General features: G+C 58.8%; 1 protein-coding gene across 5 annotated transcripts; it reads right to left on the reverse strand.

The window, feature by feature from the left end:
* Window positions 1–1,215: 1,215 nt before the first annotated feature.
* On the reverse strand, window positions 1,216–22,352 carry CLUH (clustered mitochondria homolog). Of its 5 annotated transcripts, none has more exons than XM_026517880.4 (26): window positions 22,148–22,352; window positions 14,393–14,595; window positions 14,072–14,243; window positions 12,533–12,676; window positions 12,228–12,352; window positions 11,971–12,125; window positions 11,764–11,889; window positions 11,312–11,459; window positions 10,993–11,085; window positions 9,502–10,196; window positions 8,511–8,734; window positions 8,210–8,311; window positions 7,976–8,076; window positions 6,972–7,124; window positions 6,813–6,875; window positions 6,472–6,716; window positions 6,138–6,222; window positions 5,822–5,975; window positions 5,602–5,741; window positions 4,721–4,801; window positions 4,515–4,640; window positions 4,315–4,436; window positions 3,859–3,952; window positions 3,641–3,775; window positions 3,495–3,568; window positions 1,216–2,761 (listed from the first exon to the last, which is right to left on the reverse strand). In XM_026517880.4, exons 1-26 carry the CDS (start codon window positions 22,245–22,247, stop codon window positions 2,575–2,577), a joined length of 4,047 nt encoding a protein of 1,348 aa, XP_026373665.1. In that variant the 5' UTR covers window positions 22,248–22,352; the 3' UTR covers window positions 1,216–2,574. The 5 variants fall into 5 exon arrangements, with proteins under 5 accessions (XP_026373665.1, XP_026373664.1, XP_057173739.1 ...); XM_026517879.4 differs by having other exon boundaries at window positions 8,210–8,314; XM_057317756.1 differs by lacking the exon at window positions 22,148–22,352 and adding an exon at window positions 21,715–21,812 and having other exon boundaries at window positions 8,210–8,314.
* Window positions 22,353–24,951: the final 2,599 nt, after the last annotated feature.

The raw sequence follows: 24,951 nt of genomic DNA on the forward strand, positions 1-24,951 counted from the left end.
GGTGTCCCTGGATTGGCTAGCTTAGACTCGGGCCACAGCAGGATACCGGGTCCGCTGCCTCACGGTACACAGGTTCCTCAGTGCGGGGTCCAACAGTCCTCTCAGTACCCATTTCACAATGGCAGTTTGAAGGGCAGGAGTGGAGACAGACGGATACAATTTTTTCCCCCCGGATGATACAATCTTAAAAGCTTAATTTGGCTATACTAGCTCTTCAAAAAGATGTTTAAAAGTAACATGCGTGTTAAAATGAACCACAGGGGCACTTGGGTGGCTCAGTTGGTTACGCGTCTGCCTTCGGTTCAGGTCCTGATTGGGATCGAGCCCCGCATCAGGCTCCTTGCTCAGTGGGGAGCCTGCTTCTCCCTCTCCCTCTCCCCCTGCTTGTGCTCTGACAAATGAATAAATAAAATCTTTAAAAAAGAAAAAAAAGAAAACTTCAAGGTCAAGAACGTCTTCTTTCCAGTCGGCTCAGGAAAAGTAACAATCGGGTTGGAATATTTTTTTCTTTTCAGAGAATTTGTTAAAGACACAAAAAAACCCTCTCCCAGTTCTCAAAAAGGTATTCAGGTATGCATGTTGCTGAGATGGCCAAGGAGCAGCTGCCAGTTATGATACTTCCCCTCTTCTTACAGGCGGGCCCCCCAGGCACCCTCCCACTTCACAGACCCTGCCCCTCACACTCACCTTCCCCCATCTCACTAAATCTCCACAAGAGCCTAGCTCGCCCAAAATTTACCCTAGGATGGCAAACCTGACAGCCCCCATTCCAGCACCTAGTCTTCTGGGGGCTGCAGCCCAGTTCTCCGGACTCAGGGACAAGGCAGATGGCCAGAATTAGATGTTCAGCAACCTATGAGGGCCAGGACCCGGGCCCCACCCTACGGCACCCCTCACCCCAACCAGCCTTTCCTCGAACCTGTGCCACGTGAAGCTCTATCATGAAGGAGCGATTCTCAGCCTCTTCTCCTGCGACCTACAGATGTCACTTAGCTACTGTGTCATTCTCATTGGTCTAGTGACTGGCAGTCAGGTAAACCCTAGCTGGGTGACTATGACTCTACCTACCCTTAAATGACATTTTAAGGATGACCTTCAGTTTGACCTAATGTATGCACGTTCACGTGCTTTAAACTCTTCCACTGGTAATATCTCTGGCAACAACCCTCCCAGTTGAACGAGACTGGTACAGAACACACAGGAGAGGCTGGGGCAGCAGGTTTCAAAAACGCACTTTATTCCAATGTGAAATGAAGACGTGATGGTTTAAAAACAAGAAAAAGTTCTTGATCTAATCAGCGGTGGGGAGGCTTCGCTTGCTAGCTCACACCCACTGCCTTTGAAACAAGGTATCTGGACAGACCATACCCAGAAGCAGCTCCCCGCAAAGCCCCCAGGCAGAGGCCCCAGCCCGGGAACGGCTCCCTCAAGCTCACCAAGGTGGCGGTCTCCCCCTGACCCATCAGGGCTCCAACAGCAGGCCCGGAGAAGCGGCACAGGCGGGCGGGAGAGGGAGCAGCTGGGGCTCACGAGAGCCCCCACCTTCCACAATACCTCCCACCCCACCACGGAGCTACTCTCTGTAGGAGGTGCTTGTGTGACAGGGACCAGGTAGGGAGCTGGACTCCACCAGCAAGTGGCACTCACTCCTGTGTCTATCAATTCCCCATCAGGGTCCACGATTCCGCCCTGGTTCCCCTAGTCCCTCACGCCTGCCCCAGCGCCACTGTGCCTCAGGCAGCTCAGGTTAAAAAGGGGGAGGATACATTCAGACTGTAGCCCCGAGGCTTAGCCCCAGCCGGGATGCAGGGCATGGGGAGGCACTGCCTCCTGCTGAGGCCCAAGGGCAGACGGGCCAGGGCTGGGAACAGGGCGTGTGTCTAGGGAACCACCCCTGCCCACCCTGCTCCCCGACCCCACGCACAGCGAGGCCAGGCCCAGTCACAATCAGTAAAGCCCCTGAGGCTCCTACCTTGCCACGAAGCTAAAGTGCACCCCCACCCGCCAGCCCTGCCATGGAGCTCTGACTTCCCATCCTAGGACACAGGAAAGCCCCCCTCTTTTTGACTTCTGACCTGGACTTTAAGCCAAGTTGGGCCCAGGGGCAGTGGCAGCAAAAGCAGCAGCCATATGTCAAACATACAAATGACCTGAGAAATCTCATCTTCACGTCATCCACTCGAAACCAACGTGGGGCTATGTACAAGTTAGGAAGGACGGACCACGACACTCACGGGCATGGACACACTCGCACACACCTGCTTGAGGATGGGGGGGCCCGAAGGGGCACCTGACCCCCAACTGGAAACTGACGCCCACACACTCCATTCACGTGTCTTCAATTAGGCCTCTGCATCGTATATTCATTGAACCAGTGCAAAAACATCTTTTGAGGGGGGGTGGCAGGCAGGCCAGGGTCCCACGAGGATGTCTGGGGGTGGGGTTGGGGTTGGAAACATGGAAGAAGAGGGGTTTGTTTCCTCTCCCAATCTGTAGGGCATGCCCCCCTTCTCCTGGAGTCTGGATCACTGGGTAACGGGGCAGCTGGCTGACTGTCCATCTGTCTCTCCCTTTCTACCCCTGCAAGCTTGGGGAAGAAGGGTCCTTGGCAGCCTGGGGCTGGGAGGCTGAATCCTCTGGGGCCCCTGCTGGCTCAGGCTCGGTGGCCATGGGTTCCTCAGCCTTCTCCCTGTTTCTGCTGGCCTCCTGGAGCTGCTGCCGCCGCGCCACCTCGGCTTTCAGATTCTCCAAGTCTTTTTGGCTGAGTAAAAGGACAGGGGTGAAGGGCAGGTGTCAGAGCAAGCCTGGGCCCTCTGTCACCTTGCTGACCCTGGTTAAACCTAAACCCGGGGCACAATCAGGATCCGTTGTTTGGCGAGACACATGCAAAATAAGTGCTTCCCTCCCCAAAGCCAGAAGCCTTCAAAGTGCTAAAACAGAACTCTGTGCACTTGGCCCAGCCTGCACCTCCAGCTCGCATCCATGGCCCCACGTGGTCTCTCCCACAGCAGACGACTCCCAGAAAGTGCGAGGGGGGCAGGAGCACGACACACGGCGGGTACGCTGTCGGTGCCCTGAGCCCTGGCTGACCGCACCGTGTCCCCCAGCGGTGGGAGGGAGGCAGGGCCGGGAGAGCCTTCGGGGTCCGGCTGCAGGGCGCACCCCCACACTTTGGCAGCAGGAGACCAGAGGAAGAATAGAGCCGCTCGTTACGCACCGACAGGGAGAGAACGCTGGGTCACAGCAAGTGTGCGGAAAAAGACAGCTCTGCCCACGATCTACAATCGTGTGCAAATAACGAGATGGGGGAAAGAAAACAACGTTTACAGACGTGGGTCTGCTCCACCACACAGAACACCTCCTGAACGACTCCCGGGCATTCTCGGCACTGGCGGTACCACTCAGTTCCGAGCCACGACAGTGAACCACTTATTTTACGAAGCAGAGCACTAACGCCAACCCCCACGCGGGGTGCACGCGGCGCGGGGCCTCACCTGAGAGGAATGAAGAGGATGCCGTTGATGACGTTGAGCTGCTCCAGGACACTGGCCATGCTGGGCGCTGTGAACTGAGGGGCGGCAGGGCGATGAGCCGCGGGCGGCGGGGGGGCGCGGGGTGCGGGCGCCCGCGCGGGGCCTACCTTGAGCGGCGGGATGTTGGCGCTGGAGCCGTTGCGGTAGATCTCGTTCATGGTGCGCTGCAGGGCCACGGCCTGCTGGGTCAGGCACTTGAGGTACTCGGAGCTCTCCCTGGTCTTCTCGTGGTCCTCGCCCAGCTGCGGGGGGGCGGCACAGGCGGGAGGGCGTCAGCGGAGCGCCGGCGGGCCCAGGCCGCCGCCTCAGTCCCGCCGCGGCCCACCTGGGTCTTGTAGACGGTGTAGCCCTCCTTCTCGTGCTGCAGGGCCGACCGGAACTCGGCTTTGCTCTCGTAGACCCGGGCGACGAGGTGGTGGCTGCGGGGAGGTGTGCAGGGCACGGGAGGGACAGGCGTGGGCGGGGGGCGGGGGTGCGCGGGCACGGGAGGGACAGGCGTGGGCGGGGGGTGGGGGTGCGCGGGCACGGGAGGGACAGGCGTGGGCGGGGGGTGGGGGTGCGCGGGGCACGGGAGGGACAGGCGTGGGCGGGGGGCGGCGGTGCGCGGACTCCCCAGGATTCCGCTCTGGAATCCACCCGAGGCGGACAAACAAGCCCAGGACTCAGAAGAGACGAAGTTGAGAGAAACTTCCTCAGGAGTCAGATGGAAGGCAGAACGCCGGATCCCACGCCCACCCCTCAACCGAGTGCCTCCCGGGGCCCTAACCGAGCACGGCCTCACCTGAGGGCCACCTTGAGGGATTTGGGCCCGTGGTACTTGGTGCTGACGGCCAGCGCGTTCTCCAGGAAGCGCAGGGATAGGTCGTACTCCATCACTCCGTGCAGCACCAGCCCGATGTTGTTCTGCGGACAGCGGGAGGGCCCGGGTCAGTGCTGCTGCCCCAGGCCCGAGGCTCGCCCCGCCGCACCCCCGGCACTCACGTCCAGCAGCGCCATCTCGGGGTGGTCTTCCCCGAACACGAGCAGGGTGAGGTAGCGGGCGCGGTACAGCAGGCTCAGGGCCGTGGACAGCTGGCTGCTGGCGAAGCAGTACAGGGCCAGGTGCATCTGCGGGGGCAGCCGTGTCAGCCCGGGGGCCGCGGGCCCTGCCCCTCCCCGCGCGGGCCCCGCCCCCACCAGCTGCTCACATATTCCTGGATGGTGTTGGGGTGCTCGATGCCCATCACTCGCTCGCTCATCAGCACTGCCTTCTGCTGGTTACTCAGGGCCTGGGAGAGGTGGGGCATCGTCATCCCCGGGTGGGCAGCTCCCCACGCTGAGTCTGCCTGGCCCCCAAGCAGCCCCCGAGCAGCTCAGCCTCCTCAGCAGAGAAGTGTTCAAAACTCGGTTCTGAGCACGGAAGGCCATGCCCCACTCTGAGGCCTTTTCAAATAGCTTGTCTGGAGCCTTTTGCCCCTAACAAAATCTGTGCAAACATCTATACGAATCTAAAATTAGGCTAAAAATAAAGCAATAATAAGAAAAAAAGGCACACACAAACAAAAAAAAGGCTCTACGGTTGAGGCACGGAGGCCTCCAGCGCACCCTGCCCCCACGAAGCAGCCTCTTGATGCCCCAAGCCAACACGGCAGGCAAGCCCCAGCAGGCAAGGATTGCTTAGAGACGTTCTGAGCAGCTTCACGCAGCTCTCACAAGGCCCCCGGTGCTGGGACTCTGAGAATCCATCCTTCCCACTCTCCCCTCGAAGGGAGGCCCTGTCATCACTCCCACTCTGTCCAAAAGCATGGCGGCTCTCCCAACAACAGAACTACAGAGCTGCAGAGCAGGGGAAGAAAGCCCAGGCAGAACAAGCAACTCCCTGGGATCTCTCCGGTCTCTGCCTGCTCCTCCCAGGGGGCCCCCGAGGAGAGCAGCGCCCTCGGCCCCACGACGGGGCTCGGTTCCCCAGGCCTGAACCTCCGCTGCCTGCGGCATGGGGTGGGAACACAGCCCCGGCTCCCTTGCTAGCCATCCCCCAGTGCCAGCCAAGGCCTCCGCTGACACAGCCCAGAGGGTGCTCCAGGCCCACCTCGGCATAGTCGCCCATAATGTAGTGGAGACGAGCAAGGAGGCGCAAGCAGGCGCAGATCTCCACGTGCATGGCTCCGTACACGTTGTTAAACAGGTTCAGGGCCTCATTGATGAGCTCACAGCCCTCCTTCAGGAAGCCTGCAGGGCACCCCCAAGGGTGGCAAGGTCAGGGCTGGGCCAGGGGACCCCCCTCCCCCCGGCCACACCTGGTCACGCACCCTGCTGTACTTTGGCCTGCCCACTCTGGAAGAAGTGGAAGGCATCCGAGGCCTTCGGGTTGACGTGCTTGACCACGGGGAAGATATTGAGCACATCCTCCTCAGTGAATGCGGGTTTGTGGCGGCTGTCGAAGCTGTACTCCTTCAGCAGGATCTGGGGGACACAGCCCAACACCCACAGGTGGCCTCAACCCCAGGCTCACGTGGCCAGCACCTCCCAACCTACCACCCCGTGTCAGGAGAAAGCCATGCCCGCCCCGATGCCCCTGCAGACCCTACAGGAGCGAGGGCGTGGGAGGGCCCTGAGTCACCCCACCTGGATTCCGGTTTTCAGGGAGATTTCCCGCAGCAGTGTGATCTTCTGCAGGCCGTAGGTCTCCACAGCCTGGTCCACGGTCTCGCTGGGGGACAGGTAGCACGTGGGCCTGGGGAGCCCAGCCCGCTTGGCCCCCTTCTCCACAGCTGCCTCCCCACCTGAGTACCAAGTACTCACCAGCCAGGACCTGGACCAACAGCCCCATCCCCACTCCCCGAGCAAGCAGCCTCCACTGCTCCCTTCCTCCTCTCCCAGCCCACACCCTGCAACCACGGGCCGTGGCCCCCAGAGGCCCTCGTGCTGAGGGCCCAGCGCCCCTGCGCTGCTCACACACCACTCGAGGCTGAAGTCGAAGTAATTCTTGGCCTCCTGGCAGATGTTTTTCCAGAGCTCCTGGGGGGTCATGACAGCCCAGGCTGTGTTATCTGCTGCCCCTGGGGGCCGGTTTCTCCTCCTTCTGTTCCTCTTCTTGGAGATCAGCTCGTCAGCGGGCAGGTGGGCCACGGGGTTGGGGTAGGAGCTCAGGAAGCAGTTCAGAAAGTGGCTGATGGCAGCCGAAAGGCCCGAGAGCTCCACTCCCTGTGAGGGAGTTTGGGGCTCCCGTCATAAGGGCCCTCGGGCCCCAGCGCAGGGCTCCTCCCCCCGCCCCGCCCGCCGCAGTGGGGACGGCAGTACCTGTAAGTACGTCTTGAAGATGTGCTTGGCAGACCGGGTGATGAGCTCTCCGATGCCAATTTTCTGCAAGGGTTCAGAGAAGGGAGTCTCGGTCGGGCCCCAGGCCTCCATCCGGCCCCCCGCCCGCGTCGCAGCACCCGCCACACGAGCATCACTCACGTAGATGTGGTCGAGCTGCTCTCGGGCCGGGCTGCGGAGGACCAGGTCCAGCACCTTGCCCAGGTAGCGCATGTTGATGCCCCGCTGGCGCATCACCTCGGCCAGCGTGGCCCCGTCCATGGGCAGCACCGCGTGCTCGATGCAGTCCTTCACCTGTGGGCTGCAGCAGGTCAGGCCCCCCCAGCCTGGGCCCTCTGCCTCCTCCCACCCTGGGTCTTCCCAGCCAGGAGCTCATGCTATCTTGAGGTCCTGAGGGAAGGAGGGGACTGAGACCTGAGCTCCCAGCTGGGAAGAGGGAAGAAGACACAGCAGCAGCCAGGACACGAGACACAAGTCCCCAGCCTTCCGCACAAGCACCAGGAAAATGGGACAGCAGTCACCCTGTGACTGCCAGACCCACCCAACAGGGAAGCAGGGATGAGGGCCCCCCTGAGAACGCAGGATAGAGCAGAGGTGACCACTTAGGGGCCACAGCTTTGCCAAGCTGTGGAGGTCTGTGCCAAGCCTTGGAGAGGTCAGGAAGGGGACCAGGGCAGCTGGCACAGAACACCCGGCTCAAAGACTTGAGACAAGCATGCCACCCGACCACAGGGCTACCTTACTGGGGAGCAAGCACCCCATCATCCAAGGAGCCTGTGTACAAAGCTTGTGAGGCTGAGAGGACAGGACCCTCCCCACCTTTTTTCCAGGTGCCCTCCCGCACCGCCCCCACCAGCTGTCCTGTCACACAGGGGCTCAAAGGACCAGACCCCTAGCTGCCAGCCCTTGTGGAAGGCACAACAGAGCAGACTCTGTGCCTGATGCCTCCCTAGGCCTCTCCGGGTCAGCAGCCCCATCTGTGTGATGGTGACAATCACTCTGCCTCGTCTACCTCACAGATCAGCAGGTCTAAGGAAGTTACTCCAGGGAAGGTTCCACAAGCTCCCAGAATTGGATGGATGAGGCATCTGGGCCTTTAAGAACATGCCCTGTGCAGCCCCCCACCCCTGCGGCACCTCCCTCACCAAGCCGGGAATCTGGCAGGAGAGCAGGAAGGCGGCGGCGTCTTTCAGCAGCTGCTTCTGGTCCCGAACTTCCTCCTGGCAGGACTCTGGGAAGCGAACCCCTGTGGGAAGGACAGCAGAGACCTGAGCCAGGCAGAAGGGAGACGGGTGGGGAGACTGATACCAGCACCCACCAGCATCAAGTGCCCCAAGATGACACCCACCGTCACGTGCCCACCCTAATGCAAAGCTTGCCTGGTGAGAAGATGTCAGGGTTGAAGCGAACGTCAAAGGCTGTGCTGCTGATGGAGCCAACTGCCTTGCATGCGTTGCGGATCACCTCCCGGCTCCGAGGGTCTGCTGTGGAGACACGGCCGGCTGGGAGGCAGCTCCCCTCCACCAGCTGCGCTACCCCGAGCCTCCCCCAGCTCCGCTCAGAGACACGCGCCGGCCTCCCGTGGGCTGGGTCAGGCTTCCCACACCCCCGCCGCCCGCCAGCACCAGCTGCCGGGACAGAAGCGGGGCTCGGCCCTCCCCGCATCCCCAGCAGCCCCACCTGTCCCGTCGTCCGAGGCGATGGTCTCCGCTAGCTCCTTCACCTTGGCCAGGCCGCCGGCACCGCCACCTTCCTCCTCACTTCCTGCCTCGGGTCCCGGCGGGTCTTCAGGCTTGGACTCCGAGGACAGGGAGCCGCCGTTTTCCAGCAAGGTGGGGCCCTCCATCCTGCCGGCCTTCTGCTGCATGAGCTGCAGGGCAGCCAGCTTCATGAAGAGGAGGTACCTAGAGCACAGCAGGCCGGGCAGAGCGGGACATGGGGACGAGGGCTCCGGAAGCCTCCCTGGCCTGGCAGCCTCCTGCTGGCTGCAGGGACCCGCGGAAGGCCCCCAGCTCCCGGCCTGTGCCGGCACGGGGACGCGTCCCGGCCCGGCAACTGCACCAGGCAGCGGCAGGTCACCGCACATCGGAGCTCTTCCCAGCTGGCCCGGGACAGCTGGAGTGTGAGCAGGGGAGAGGTCAGGGGCTCCACGCAAGCCAGGCTCTCAAGGGAGGCGGGAACCTCACTGGCATTTTGAGGAGACTGGTTGGTGGTGCAGGACATTTGCTGTGGCTGACACCTAAGCAGCAAGCACCCGCAGCGGCGACACCCCTGGCACCGGGACACTTAAGAACACTTCAGTAGGGGCGCCTGGGTGGTTCAGTCGGCTGGGCGTCTGCCTTCGGCTCAGCTCATGATCCCAGGGTCCTGTCCCTGCTCAGCAGGGAGTCTGCTTCTCCCTCTCCCTCGGCCCCTGCCCACTACAGTGCTCTCGCTCGCTCACTCTCTCTCAAAGGAAAAACTAGAAAATCTTAAAAAAAAAAAAAAAAAGCTCCACCTCCATTGAGAGGCCCTGGTCTAGCTGGTTGCGGGTTTTCCACCAACACAAAGCTCCCGGATGCCCCAGTTGCAGAGCCTGGTATCACAGTGGGGGAGGGTGCAGTGACTGCGGCCAGAGCCTCTCCCGTCAAGGACCAGGCCCCAGAACTGCCTGCTGGTTGGGGGCCCTCACCTGTGCTCCACAAAGGCGTCCACGAGCTCCTGGCGCAGGCAGCACAGCTTGTGCCGGTGGGCGCGGGGGAAGCCGGCGCGGGTGCACTCCTCCGGCAGCCCCTCGCCCGGCACGGGCAGGAAGTTGAGATCGGGGGGGAAGGTGCGCAGCAGGTCGAGGATGTAGTGGCGCCCGTCGTTGCCGATGATGCCCTTGCACTCCACGGACGAGCAGAGCTCCACCTCCTCATCGCGGTCGTTGAGCACCCGGTGCCTCAGGATCTTGAGAGGCCGGCTGGTACGTTCCAGCAGCTCCAGGTAGCGAGGGTGCGACATCACCGTCTTGCCAAAGTCAATGGAGCCGTAGATGACACTCTGCTCCTGGTCCCGCTCCAGGATGCCCGGGATGATGGACTGGGCCGTGACGCGGTAGCCACGGTAATCCACCACCACCGTGCCCAGCGTGTACAGCCCCTCCACGTCCACCGCGTTGTATGTGCGCACTCCGTTCAGGTCATTGGTGGGTGCCACGTAGGCCGCCACGTCCCCACCAAAGTCCTTGTAGTGATCACGAACGTCAAAGCCCAGGCTAAAGAAGATGTTGTTCCAGATGAACATCTGCATCTTGGTCTCCTCACTGGGGTTGATGGCCATCACGTTGCCATCGATGACTGCCATGGCGCCCCGCGTGGCCGCGGCCGTGAAGTCGCTGTGCACCTGGGAGGGGCCGAGATCGGGAGGGTGAGAGTCCCCTTCCCCAAGAGCCACAGGTTTCGGCCCACCCGGCCAAGCTCACCCAGACAGTGGGGGCAAGTGGACGGCCCTGGGGACCACAGCGGTCTAACCTCCACTTCCTCACACTTGGAAAAGGGTAAGAAACCTACCTTTTGAAAACACGTACTTACGCTCAGGGAGACAGCAGAGCTTAGGGACTAACAAGGAGGGGAAGGACTAGAGTGGGTCTTGGGTCCACTCATTTTGTACCAGGTGAACCTGGCCAGGTCACCTCTCAGACCTGTTCTCCCTGACTATGGAACAGTGACGATAAGAGTATCGACCTTTAGAAGATGTCCTAAAGATGACAGGAGAGGATGCCTGTAAAACACCTGACACGGCCCCTGGCAAAATTAGTACTCCAACAGTGAGAGCTTATGTTTACCATTATCCTCTCCAGGCAATAAGACTACAGGAAACTAAAAACGGCTCTTTCGAAAGCATTATTTTTTCTCATCTCTCTAAATAATATCACGTGTGCCCAGGCGAGGTCCCGGTGGCAGACAGTGGTGGGTGGGAAGCCGGAAGAAATCTGTCATGCAGCCCACAACGGAGGTCCCCCTGGCCTCCGCCCAGCCCACGGACTCCCAAGTCTCAGAGAGGTCACAAAAACGGAGCTGGGACAGTCTGTCTGGAGGCGAGAAGCCAGCCAATGCCCTGCAGGGTACCCTGACCAGCCCTCTTGGCAGGTGGCAAGCGGGCCTGAGGCTGTCAGTCAGGCAGAAGGAGCCGCAGGTACCTTGAATATAGCTCTTTCTCGAAGCAGCCGCTCAGGCAGGTTCTTGCGGGGCAGTTCCCTCGTCGTCTGCAGCTCCTCGTTCCAGTCCCGGGTCTGCAAAGGGACCAGGGTGGGAGATGCCAGCTCAGCCCAGGCCCCGAGACCTGCTCTGGGCAGCCCCTCCCTCCACCTGCCTGTGGACAGCCTCAAAAGCTCCCAAGTGTGAACAAGACAGACAAGCAGATAAAGTTTCCAGGGAGGCGCACAGAACTCAGCCTGGCCCCCACCAAGGGAGGGGGGAGACAGGGGCCCAGGGAGGGCAGGGCCAGGCTGCAGACACCTGTCCGGGAATGTGCTCCTCGTAGCCCAGCCTCGAGGTGTAGGCGTCCTCCGCGCGCACACAGTCCATGGCATGCTCCGCCTGGGGGGCTGTCCAGCTGTACACCTGGAACGGGGTGGCAATCCTCTCGAAGGGGTGGCGCTGGACCCTGTGGCAGTGCGACGGGGAGATGGGGAAGACGGCCAAGCTCAGAGCCCTGGCCAAGCCCCCTTCTCTGAAGCCCCCGCCAGCTCTCGTGCCTTCCGGCCCTGAGACCCTGCCCCCGCAGAGTCTAACGGAAGCAAATGGGGACCTCCTCTGGGACTGCTGTCTTGGGGTCTAACAGCTCCCTAAAGGGAGGCTCTGGGGTGCCAGGGGCTGAGGGCATAGGGCTTCTTAGGGCAGACATGCTGCAGTTCAGGCTGGCAGGTTCACCCCACAACCTTGGGGGCGTGGGGGACAAGGGGAGTTACCTTTTCTTCTGCAGCACGGCGAAGTTTTTTTTGAAGGTTGGGCTGATCTGGTTGAGCAGCTCCACCAGGGAATGGCTGAGGAAGCGGGGGCTGGCAGGCTTGGGGTTGAAGTGATATGCTGTGGACCTGCAGGGAGAGGGTGGTCACTGCACAGGGCATCCCAAGTTGCTGCCTAAAGACCCGGAATGGGGTCGCACAGGAACTCACTGATTCAGGTAAAAGCCCCGAGTGGACGCCGTGATGCTGACTTGCCGGTCCTCGGCTGTGATCACAAACAGATACATGAGGTCCCCGTGCATCTTGCGGTTCCCAGGGGGTGGGTTCCAGCCGCTCATGGTGAGTACTTTCAGGCACTGCAGGGGCTGCGAGAATGGCCAAGCATGAGCAGGGGGCCAGGCCTCCAGGTGTGGTGGTCCCCCACCCTGCCAGGGGCCTGCTCCCTGGCCGTGTTCCAGGAATATCACCTTCCAGTCACGGTTCTGGGGCTGCAGGGGACACAACGGCCGCTCCCGGCTCCCTGGAAGGATGTACTCAGGTGGCGTGCAGTCAATGGGGTCCATCTCCAAGCCCTTCTTCCGCTTCCCGCTGTCTGAGGGACCCGAGGCTGGTGGTCAGCACAGGGCCACCCGCAGGCAAACCGGCCCCCACATGGATGCCTCCAGCCCTGCCCCCTCCTGGTGGCAAGGCCTGGCCCCTGGTCCCTTCACCAGCCCCCGGCCAATCTGCCCCTGGACCCCTGCCCAACCCCCAGCCCCAATGCCTCCCGCACCTCCCAGGTCGCCATCAGTAAAGACGCTCAGGAAGGACAGGGAGTTACAGTCAACCCCATTGAAGGCATCGGATGGGTCCAGGCTCTTGAGCAGGTCCCGGACGTGGCGCACGTGGATGCGGGCCTCACGCACTGTGTACGGCTCTGTCGGGAAGGTGAGGGGCAGCGCGTGAGCAGGGCCCACTCCCCGCTGCACCAACCTCCCCAGCATGGAGAAGTCGGCCACAGGGCTACCACAGTGGTCTTGATTTTCACACTTTAGGCCACCACTTACAGATTCCATTATGAGCACGTAAGCTGGAGTGCTGGATTCAACACACACACCCACTTCCGTTAGGCAGGGATCCTTGTTTGCAAAGAACCTTCAGCCAAAGGGCACAAAGAATGCCTCTCGAAGCACACAGGCTTCGGGGAGCCCCCAAAGGCCTCCTGCTCTCATTCACAGGTGTCCCAGGTAGGCAGGCCCAAGGAGCTGCGGGGTCCTGCACTGCAGCCTCAGTCCGGCTCTCCCAGGGCAGCCCTTGCTCGGGGGTGGCCTGAGGACTTCCCCATAACTACAACACTGCCCCCCAATATATGCTTCATGAATTTTAATGGGCTCTCTTTTGGGGGAGAAGAGAGACTTCATCATCAAGTAAGTCTGGGCACACTTGCATTATACTTTCCACATTTGCTTTTAACAAGCTCACACTGCCCGGAATCTCTGAGCTCTCTCTCCCCTGGGGACCCAAGGTCACGGAAGCTTTCATTTTACAAGCAAACCAGCCTCACCACACCAGCTGACTGGGGCACACTGGGCCGTACCACTCTACTTGAGAGCTGTGAACCTTTAGTTTCCTTATAAGATTTAACTTTTCTTTTTTCTTTAAATTCTAAACTGTAACTGTTTTATTTTTTTTAAAGATTTTATTTATTTGAGAGAGAAAACAAGCAAGGGAGGGGCAGAGGGAGAAGCAGACTCCCCACCAAGCAGGGAGCCTGACGTGGGGCTGGATCCCAGGACTCTGAGATCATGACCTGAGCCGAAGACAGATGCTTAACCAACTGAGCCACCCAGGCGCCCGTTTTTTGTTTTAGAGACAGAGCAAGAGTTGGGGGGGGGGGGGAGGGGCTGAGGGAGAGAGAGAATCTCAAGCAGGCTCCATGCCTGGTGTGGAGCCCGACGCAGGGCTCGATCTCATGACCCTGAAATCATGACCTGAGCTGAATCAAGAGTCAAATGCTTAACTGACTGAGCCACCCAGGCACCCCAGTTGGTACTGTTTAAAAAACAAACTAACAACAACAAAAAAAAAACAAAAAAACATGACTTTGATATTTAACCTATAATGTTGATATTTAACCTATAATTTCACCTAACACGTGTGAAGGCCTGAGGAGCAGATCTGGGCTCCGATCCTGCCTTCACAAGTTCAGTACTGTTCCGAGCCTCCACACACTCATCTGTGACACTGAGATACCAGCCAGGGTGGGAGGAGTGCCACCTGGCCCCACCTCTGTATGCCTTCCCTTGGCAGGCTGCCCAACTTCTGGACAAACCTTCCACCACACGTAGCACCGAGCCCTCTTGCAGCCCCTCGACACTGCGAAGCTCTGAGAAATGGTCCAGCATGTTGCCATCCAGGTGCAGTGAGAAGCAGGTGCGGTGACATGTGTCTTCGCGGTCCATGAGTACCTGGTGGATCTCCTGTACCATCTCCTGGGGGGACACCTACCAAGGAAAAGGCCCCAAACACCCTGATGAGGACATACTGCCCTACAGTATAAGGCTAGGACAAGCGACGGCCAGACGTGGCCCTCCAGCCTTGTCCTCCCTAACGGGCTCACGCTCTGGTTGCCAGCACTCCTCCTCCATCTCACCTGTAAAGAAAAGGGCTCAATCCCGGGTGCCAGGATCTTCACAGAAAAGCCTGTGTCCTGAATAACAATGACTTCCTGTCCAGTCGTCTCCTCTCCTGGCTCGGCCTCATCCAGCCCATTTTCCCGGGGAAGCTCGGGAGCCCTTTCTTCCTTCTTTAGGCTCTCTGGGCAGTCCCCGTTCAGTAGCATGACTGACGGCAGCTCTGCGGGTAATAAGGAAGGGGCTGAGGCAAGTGGGGCCACCTGCCTCACCCACCTGGGTGGACGCGTGCGCCACAGAACGGCGTCTGCATTTCCTCCCGAGACTTGGCCCGACCCCAGACTCCACAGTCCCACTCACACTGGGCACACAACTTCCCTCAACCCAGGCCACGTGGAAACCACTGCCTTCTCCCTTCCACATCCTGGGCCCTCCCTTCCCATCTGCTCCTCAGTCTTGCAGTCTGGCTTCCATCTGAGCACACCACCTAAATCCCTCTCCACAGAGTCACTCCAAGGACCAAACCCAACTGTCTTCTCTGGCCTCAAGGTGTGTCACTTCTCAGCAGCACCTGCCACTGCTCACTTTTTTTTTTTTTTTTAAGATTTTATTTATTTGACAGACACAGAGAACACAAGCAAGGGGAGTGGGAGAGGGAGAAGCAGGCTTCCCGCTGAGCAGGGAGCCCGATGCAGGGCTCGATCCCAGGACCCTGGGATCATGACCTGAGCTGAAGGCAGACGCTTAACGGCTGAGCCACCCAGGCGTCCCACACTGCTCACTTTCTCCTGCCCTTCCCTGTAGCCACCGATCCCTTGTTCCTTGCTCTCCACCTCCGCACCCCCTCCAGCAGCCCAGGCTGTGGGTACCCCAGGGCCCCAGCCTCTCCTGACCTCCCATGACTTCAAACGCTCTCCCGACATGCAGCTAACCTGGCCAATCTAGGCCCTGCTCAAGCTTTCAACATGTGGCCATCCCTTAGGCATCAGCGAAGTCTCATCTTGTTAACATGGAATTCACCTTCCTCCACAAGCTGGCCTCTGCTCTGGGGGCTCCGCCCCCCCCAAGCACCCAGCCTAATCTCCAAACTGGTCATGGAAACCAGCCTCTGCAGCCACGGCCCCGGATAGGCCATTTTCCCTATTTCAAGAGCACCACTTAGAACCCACAGCTCACAAGATCCAAGCTTCTTAGGCCGACACTCTCACGCACCAGCCTGAAGCCCATCTCGGCTCCTGCCAGCTCTGCCTGTCAACGTCTTAGAGACACCCAACTACCAGGGAGCCTGAGAACAGGCTCCACATCCTCCCTTCCACTTGTGCTTTGTGCAGTTCACGCTGCCCTCAATACACCACTGCATCGGGCAAACTCCTACTCATCCGTCAAGGCCCAGGTGAAATAAACCCCCTTCTCTACTTATTTATTTAGAGCACAAGCAGGGGAGGGGGAGATGGAGAGAGAATCTCGAGCAGATTCCACACTCAGCGCTCGGAGCCCGACACAGGGCTGGAATCTCACGCCTCTGAGATCATCACCTGAGCCGAAACCAAGATCTGGACACCCAACCCACTGAACCACCCAAGCGTCCCTACACGCCTTCTCTAAAGCCTGCCTAAATGACTCCTGACGACAGAATCACTGCCTCCTCATTGCCCCCAGAGACATGGTGAGCACCTCCCATTCTGGGGGGCTGTTCACACTAGCAGCTGTATCTTCTTCCTTCTATCTTTCCTGCACTCAACAGAAATGCACTGAATTAATGAAATAATTACTGCAAACGTGGAGTTAAGTCCAATAGTTGTGTACAGCATCCAATTCAATGCTGTAGGGAAAGAGAAGAAAGCAGGTAACAAAACCTTACCTTTTACCCAGGCACTAAGGGGAATAAAGGAGAGCCCCTCCCTGCCCGGGGAGCAGGGACCCCCTCACAATCACACCAGCAAAGACACAGGCCTGCCTGGGTATCCATCTGACCCCCGGGCCTTTCCACCTGTGCTCTGCCTGGCAGCCAAACTGGCCCTCTGCTTGTCTGAGAGGTCCAGACAGGTCAGCTCACCCAGCTCCGCTCCACACCCCACCTCCTCTTCCTTAATATTAGGAGTGAGACGCATTTTCCCCAGACCTTTGTGGGCCCTACCCAGATCCACCAGAATGTGGAGCCAGGGGCCTCAGGAAAGGAGATAAGCCCAGCAGAGAAGGGCATGCCGCCGGGGGGCGGGGGGCGGGGGGCGGCGGCATCCAAGAGAAGCCACTCCCTCTTCCCTGTGTCCCCTCAGCTTAGTGATAAACAGGACCACCAGGAGCTCAGATATAGTTCCCTCCACCTCCCCCCATATAAGGGCATCTGAGGCCCAGAAAAGTTCAGAGCCTTGTCCAAGGTCAAGAGTGGACCCCAGACTTCATCAAGAGCCCACACCACCATGCTGTCACACTGCCCTCAATCTTGGCCACTACGTATCTCCAAGGACCGTTATCACTCCCATCTTGTCCCAGCACACCTCTCCAAACCTGAGGTGAAACTCCTGAGAGCCACAGGGACACACGAGGACCTCTCTCTAGTGAGCCCGCAGCCCCAGCAGTGAGACCCCAAGCCCCTGAAGTGAGCAGCCACCCAAAGGGAGAACTCGGCTGACTCTATGACGAAGCAGGCAGGAGGGTGGGGTGAAGGGTGGTACTTGGTCAGCTTCCAAAAGGCAGCAAGAGGAATGGCAGATATGAGGAGGCACTTTCCCTAACTGGGTCCTTGAAAAAGGCTTTGCTGTTGGAAGGCCCCTGGGATGAGGGGAGAAGCAAGAAGGCCCCCCCCCCCAATATGGTGCAGCAGCGTTGAGGTCTAAAACCCCAAAAGTGAGAGGTCAGAAACCCGACCCAGACAGGCACCCTGTGCTCCCTGAGTCTGGGCCAAGAAGGAGGGCAGGGGAGGCAAGGCAAGCATAGTCGAAGCTCCCACCCCACTTCCCCAGGCTGGAGAGCCTGCCCAGAAGGTACCTCAGCACCAGGTTATGCCCCAGGGGTACCCAATCCCCTATCAGATTTCACAGGAATGTGGCTGGTTCCCAAGGGCCTCTATTCCCCCAGAATGGTGGTTCTGCCCCTCCTCCTTTCTCTAAGGAACCCTGAAGGTCTCCCTACCACTGGATTAGGGCCAAGTGATCTCCCCACAAGAGGCTGGCCACCTGGCTCCCTGCCCCCACAGCCCACCTGGTGCAGTTGGAGGCTGCCCTCTCCTGGACTCTGGAGTCTCGGGACCGCCGTGGCAGCGAGGCAGCCAGCTCTCCGGCTCGGGCTCACCACTGCCTGAGTCCCCTGTTCCGGCCTCTGCCACTACACTCGCCCCCATGCAGCTGGTCAGCCCAGGGCTGGAGCTCTGGCTGGCTTCGGGTTTCAGTGGGGCCAGGCCTGCTGGGGCAGCCCTGGGAAGGGCACACTCCCCCTGCCTCGAATGCTGCTCAAGGTCGGCCAGAAGGACGGCTGTGGGCCAGGAGGCCCCAGTGGCTCCAGGACCCCAGGGGGAGCTGCTACCAGCGCTCAGGCCCACCTCCCTGTACCCACCAAAAGGGGGGTCACTGCTGGCAAAGCCATTAGGGGGGCAGGAGAACCCAGCGTTTGGGGTACCTGGGCCCCTCAGGATCGAAGGCCCTGGGGACTCGCTGGCAGGGACAGGGCCCAGTAAGGGGGTCCTCTCCTCAGCCCCAACCCCAGTGGGGGTGGGCAGGACTGCTTCAGCCAGCTGCCAGCAACAGCTGGCGCAGACCCGGGCCCAAGCCATGAGGTGGCCACCCCGTCCACCAGTCGCAGACGCTGAGCACCCTGCTTGCCTCCTGGGTCAAGTGGCTGGCTGAGGCCTCTGGCTCATGCTGCCCCCTGCAGGTGACCTGGCAGCTCTCCTCTTCCTGACAGTCACTGGTTCTGGTGGGAGGGGGGATGGGCCCTCAGTCTCCCAGAGGACAACTGCACCCGTGGCCCCAGGCCTCCAGCTCCACCACGAAGCTGGCAGGCTCTATCTTCTCTTCCCAGCAGCCCCTGCGCTGCCAGGAGAAAACCAAGTCTCTCCCCCGGGGGGAAAACAGAGCTGGCAGCAAGAGGCCGAAGGCCGTTGGGCTGTGGAGAAGGAACATGCCCAGCCTCGCCAGGGCACCTTCCCAGGGCCTCTGACTTGTTGCCAGGGCCCAGCCAGCACTGCTCCGGCATCCATGCAAACCAGAGTGGGGGCGGGGAGCCAGGCGCACTCCAGGACCCCTCCCCTCCAGTCCTGTCCCACACAGCAGGCCCTCAGCCTCTCCACAGCCCCCACCAGGGCTCCAGTCTACACACACTGACCAGACCCAGGCAGAGCTCCTCTTCTCCTGCCCTCTTCTCAAACACACCCTAACCCTCTGGAAAAGGGGGTGGGGCAGAGCATCCTGGCAGCAACCTCTGAGAAGCAGCTCCGACCATCTCCATTCTGGTTCCCAGAAAGCCTGTGCTTGCTCTAGGCCCATCCCACAGCAAGTCCCTCCAACAGCTCAACCGGCCCACCTCCCCTGAGGAAACTGAGGCCCCAGAGGCCAGTAGGCAAGCTGCCCCAGGACCTGGAGGCAACAGGCGGCTAAGCCACGTCAAGAAAAAACCAGGTCTGTCAGGTGTCCAAACCCATGCCTCTGAGTGCCACCCCCCAGGCTGCAGCACCCACCAGGTACACAGCAGCTCTTCCTCCTCCAGGCCTCAGGTTGTGAGGCAGATCCATCTCCAACTACAGCACCGTCCCAACCCTCAACACCCCTGGGCCGGCATCCCCTCTTCTCATATCCCAGGGGACACCCCTAGGATCTGGGCTTTAGGGAAGGGGAAAAAGGTGGTCCTCTGCAGAATGGGAAGGGGTTGGCCAAATTGCACACTGTATATACACACTCCCAGTCTTTTTTTTTTTTTTTTTAAATGTAGTATCTCAAATATTCTGTATACTACAACTTTATTTTTTTTTTAAGATTTTATTTATTTACTTGACAGAGAGAGAGAGAGACAGCCAGTGAGAGAGGGAACACAAGCAGGGGGAGGGGGAGAGGAAGAAGCAGGCTCCCAGTGGAGGAGCCTGATGTGGGGCTCGATCCCAGAATGCTGGGATCAGGCCCTGAGCCGGAGGCAGACGCTTAACGACTGAGCCACCCAGGCGCCCCTACACACTCCCAGTCTTTACTGGCTGGACTGGAATGAGGAGATAAAGTGTACCCCTGGCCTGGACTGGGAGCACAGAAAGGAGGAGTTAGAAAAGAAACTTCGGACACCCCAAGTGGCCTCTGTGTCTTCCCCAGCTTGGCATGGCCTCACTCAGTAGACTGTGTCAGGGCCAAGCCCCGCCCCAGGCAAGGCCCCGGCAGGTGAGGCTCCAGCAGGAAGTAAGGCCCCAAAAGACGCATCACCCCTCCCAGGAACACAGGGCTTCAAGGGAAAGGGGTAGGGGCAGGAAGGCAGCCTCCAGAAGACCCCAATGATATGGGCATCTGTCTCCTTCCTGTCCCCAGAGTCCAGAGACAGGTGTGCAAGGTCTGGAGATAGCCCAGTGATCCTCAAGCTGGCCTCCTCCGACCGCCCCACATTTAGAGTTTTAGGATTCTGTCAGGGAGCTCCCCTAAGCCCTCAAGCTCCTCCCCAGTCTGCCAGCCCCCTTTTCTGCTCTGGGCCTCAACTCCAAGGAGCCCTCCCCTAAGCAGAAGGAACTTGACACACCACTGTGAACTTGAAAAACCTGCCCGTTCTCTTAACCCCTAAAAGCAGCTTTATTCCCAAGAAGGTAACTGACCCTTGCCCCGGACCCCAAAAGGCCTGGATTACCTCCTCAAAGCGACTGGAGAACCTTCCAGAGCTGGGTCTTAAGGGTCAGAAGCCTGGATGAGAACCTACTTGGGGGTCTCCATTAAGGCCACCCTTCCTCTTTGAATAGATTCAGGCTGGCTGTAATTCAAAGCCTAACTATCTACACTAGCTTCTCAGAGACACAGGGAGCCAATGTCCCACCCGCTAGCATGCTCCCAGTTTCCCAAAAATGAACAGCTGTGCCCTTCCCCTGACCCAGGTTGCCCCAGACAGATCTTCTCAGCAAACAGTGGAGCCAGGGCTTTACTCAAGCCCGAGAGGAAACCCTCCAACAGACTCTCCCCTCCTCAGTCCCCATGTTCTCAACATAAATCCAAACCAACAAGCCTGTCCCGGCCTCCTCTGGCACAGGTAGGGAAAGCCTTGGCATGCTGGCCACAAGCTAGAAATCCAGATGCCCCCGGCAGCTAAAGTGCTGTGTGACCTTGGACAAGTCACTTTATCTCTTCAGGTCTCTTTGCTAGAAGGGAAATCAGCCAGACTCGACCTCCTCTTATCTAGCCTGCCCCACTGATTCAGAGCCACATCAGGGTGGCTGGAGTCATCAGCATCTGTTGTTCTTTTTTTTTTTTTAAGATTTTATTTATTTATTTGACAGAGAGAGAGACAGCCAGTGAGAGAACACAAGCAGGGGGAGTGGGAGAGGAAGAAGCAGGCTAGAGAAGTGGGGCAGGGACCCTGGGATCACGCCCTGAGCCGAAGGCAGATGCTTAACGACTGAGATACCCAGGCGCCCCAGCATCTGTTGTTCTGCCCAAACCTTGGCCTGATCTAGGCAATCAGCAAAGCTGTCACAGTACCTACCCCCAACACAAGGTAACTGCTGTGACAGGGTCAGAGAGCTTCCTAAATATCATTCCCATCCTGACTCACCGAAGTTGGGAAAGGAGATGAAGATGACAAGTCCCTGCCGAGAGAAGCTGGGGGGAGTGGAAGACAGAGGTAGTTCTGCATTCCCACCATCAACTAGGGCAGAGAGGGACCACAGCCCAGGCCTGGGGCCCTGAGGATGATTTGGAGATGACAACTGAGGCGCTGGGAAAGGGCTTCCAGCTTCAAGGCTGGAATCTAAGACATGATGGAAGGAACAGAGGAAGCTCAGGAGAACTAGATGAAGCAGGCCCCACCAGAGAAAAGCTGCAGCCACTCCCAAAGCCACTGCCACAGAGCCCCCACGGGGGAGAACTGGGAGCTCCACTCCACACTGATGACCTTTGCCTTAAAAACAGCAACCCTGGGCTGATCCACTTTTCGCAATAAGGCGGGTTAATGATCAAGTTCTGGCACAAACACCTACTCCTGCCAAGGAGTTTGGCTTTGCCCCCTCACGCAGGCAGACCCCTAGGTCTGCAGATCAGGCCAACACCTAACAGGGAAGAGATCAGAGCCTGAACACCTGGGGTTAAGCACTGCCTCTGGGAATGAACCAGACAAGCCCCCTCACAATACACACCCACCCCCTGCTCGCACTCTTCCCCACAGACCATACCTAGGAAGTCCCAGGTTGAGCCTTACTCGCAGGGCTGCAGCCCTGTATATGGGCAATGCTTGAGATCCTGACGCGAAAGGTGCCAGACCGAGCAAGTGTCAGTGACCCCAGCCCGGAGGGTAATCCAAGCCCGCGCGCGGAGGGGGTGGGGCCACCGATTCCATCAGTCTGCGGCGGCGGCGCACCCCGAAACCGCGTGTGCGCGCACGTGTCCCCCCCTACCGCTGTCCTCCCTGGGACCCCACGTGCGAAACCCAGGCCGCAGCCGGGGGCGACAGTGAAGGTGACCTTCAGGGCGGGGGCGGCCCGGTGAGATGCAACCCGGCCCGGGGCGGAGGGAAGGCGGCGGTCCCTGCAAACCCCGAATCCACCCGCCCACTCGGCCCGATCCTGCCTCCCCGCCCCGCTGACCGCTGGCCCCGGCCCCGCTCACCGGCCGCGCCCGGCCGCCCCTTGCCACCGGCCTGCGAGCTGGGCTCCCGGGCGCCGTCGGCCGGGGCGGTCGCCGGCAACTCGTCCGTTTTGATGACCATGGCGGCGGAAGCAGGCGTCCGGCTCGGCTGTCCGCGCCGCCCGCCGCGCCACTAACCCAAGTGCCCTGCGCGCCGCGGCCGCTGCGGGAAGGACGGAGTCACCGGCCCACGTGGTGCGCGCTGTAACCTTTGACCCCACCGCCGCTCCCCTGCCCCGCCCTCGCGCCCGGCCCGGCCCACGGAAGCCCGCGAGGGACAAAACGCATCGCGCTTGTTGGCCGTCCACCAAAGGCGGTGACTTTCCCGAACGCCTTAAAGGGAACGCACTGTGTCTCAGGGTACGGAGATGTTTCTGGCCCCCTCGAGGGGCGGGGCTGCGGAGGGACGTCCTTGCCTTTCTTAGCCTGTCCCGCGGGCGCCCTGACCTTGGGTGGAGACTCTTCCAGGACTGCCGTTGCTCACCGTCCCCTCCCCCAATAGCCCTCTGCTTCCTATTGCAAATCTGCCAAATGACCACGCGGTCTCTAATCTGCGGTGTCAGTGTGACCCACAGCACACTCCTCACCAGGCTTGAAAGGGTGGAGCTGGGGTGCCTCTACCTTCTTGAGGGAGGGGCGCAGGGCAGCTAAAGGGGATACAGTGTCAGAAATGGAGCCACTAAACTTTGCTGTGAGCTACAACGTGCTCCTCCCTACCAGCGGCCTCCACACCCCCCACCAGCTGGGTCTTTACTTGCAGGCTGGCACATTATCCCCATTTTCCAGTGAAGGAAGCTGAGACCAAGGTCACACACAGAGCAAGAACTAGAGCTGAGTCAAGCGAAATCCACAGCCTGGACACTTTACAGTCGTTCATTACTTCAGGAGTCTGGGTTTTGGTGGGGACTGAGAAGTGAGGTCAGAGAATGCTGCCCAGGTGACATTTTGCCAGGTCTTCCCAGTGAGCTGACATTCTCCAGGTGGAGAGAATAGGGAGCGTCTTTCATGCACAGGCCTGGGAATCATTTAAGGCCTATTCCTGACAGGAATTTGCCAGGATCTGATGGGAATTGGAAAGCTGAAACTGCAGAGGTGGGCTGGGGCGGGCCCTAGAGCCTCATAAAAATTGCAAAGAAAAGCGGACTTTGTCCGAGAGTGCAGGTGCTGGGAGAGGGGCTGGTGAACGTCTTTAATCATTCAAGCAGAAGGAAGGGAGGGGGAAATGCTCCAACTGCTGTGTGGGGAATAAGGGGACGCTGAACTAGACTAGGGGCAGATGAGTTTGGGCCATTGCACAAGAAGCTTGGAAATTAAAGAAAGATCTGACTACTGGGTGTATGAGGAAGGCAGGCAGTCAGGAAGGTGTATAAACCTAATACTTGATTAGATTGGAAATCTGCATCCTGCAACCTCTACCTTGTCTCTGTTTGTAACCTTGAGCAAGTCACTTTACTTTCCACTAAATCTCAGGCATTCATCTGTCAAATAAAAACACCCACGTGTCTAGCCTCTCACCAACTGTTGTGAGGAGATGGTGGTCATTGAAGTACTTTAGATAGTGTGAAATGCTGGGTGATTCGCTCAGCCTGTCTTTCTTTCTTTCTCTCTCTATTTCTTTCTTTCTTTCTCTCCCTTTCTTTCTTTCTTTCTTTCTTTCTTTCTTTCTTTCTTTCTTTCTTTCTTCCTAGATTTTATTTATTTATTTGACAGAGAGACAGCCAGCGAGAGAGGGAACACAAGCAGGGGGAGTGGGAGAGGAAGAAGCAGGCTCCCAGGGGAGCAGGGAGCCTGATGCGGGGCTCAATCCCAGGACCCTGGGATCAAGCCCTGAGCTGAAGGCAGATGTTTAACGACTGAGCCACCCAGGCGCCCCTCGCTCAGTCTTTCTAGCACAGCTTGCCCAAAGCTCAGTGCTGCAGGAAGATAGAGATATCAGACCCCTGCCAGGAGAAGTTTCAATCTGCTGGATAAAGTGAAATGCACACAGCAACTTCGTGTCCATGGCTACAGAATAAAAGCCTTTAAAGATGGCTGGGTTGTTGTTGTTGTTGTTTTTTTTAAGATTTTATTTATTTATTTGACAGAGAGAGAGAGACAGCCAGTGAGAGAGGGAACACAAGCAGGGGGAGTGGGAGAGGAAGAAGCAGGCTCCCAGCGGAGGAGCCCAACATGGAGCTTGATCCCAGAACCCCCAGATCACGCCCTGAGCTGAAGGCAGATGCTTAACGAACAAGTGCGCCACCCAGGCGCCCCATAAAGATGGCTGTTTTAAGTGTGCAGGGGAGGCAGTCAGGGAGGGCTTCTGGAAAGAGGTGGCTCTGAACTGAGCTTCAAATTAGGATTTTAATGAGCAAGTCAGAGGAATTATATGGGCAGACATAGAAGGAAGGGCTCCGGGAATTTATTCACTCATTTATTTTTAAAATATTTTAATTTTACTTAGAATTTTAAATAGGTAACACATTCACATGGTTTAAACTTCGAAAAGTACAAAAGGGTATACAATGAAATCTCTCACCTACCCCCAGCCACCTAAGTTCCCTCCACAGATCACCAAGGTTACCAGTTCTTTTATATTCTTTGCATATAAGAGTGTGTATAAATATTTCCCCTTTCATTACACAAATGTTAACACACTGTACCTGCTATTCTTTACCCTGACTTTTTTTTAAAAAAACATTTTATTTATTTATTTGAGAGAGAGCACAAGCAGGGGGAGCGGCAGGCAGAGGGAGATGGAGGAGCAGACTCCTCACTGAGCAGGGAGCCTAATGTGATCCTGGCTG

Source organism: Ursus arctos, unplaced genomic scaffold, assembly GCF_023065955.2.
Source record: "Ursus arctos isolate Adak ecotype North America unplaced genomic scaffold, UrsArc2.0 scaffold_24, whole genome shotgun sequence".
Lineage (NCBI taxonomy): Eukaryota > Metazoa > Chordata > Mammalia > Carnivora > Ursidae > Ursus > Ursus arctos.

Bases quoted from the DNA above. Each gene is read 5' to 3' on its own strand.
- CLUH (XM_044390719.3), bottom strand. From the start codon at position 18,141: ATGGCTTGGGCCCGGGTCTGCGCCAGCTGTTGCTGGCAGCTGGCTGAA. The intron at 11,890-11,970 runs GTGAGTTCCTGT...CTCTCCCTGCAG, and splicing joins CGGGGCTTTTACCTGAATCA to GTCCACAGCATATCACTTCA. The intron at 6,876-6,971 runs GTGAGTGATGCT...GAACCCTTGCAG, and splicing joins AGCAGCTCGACCACATCTAC to AAAATTGGCATCGGAGAGCT.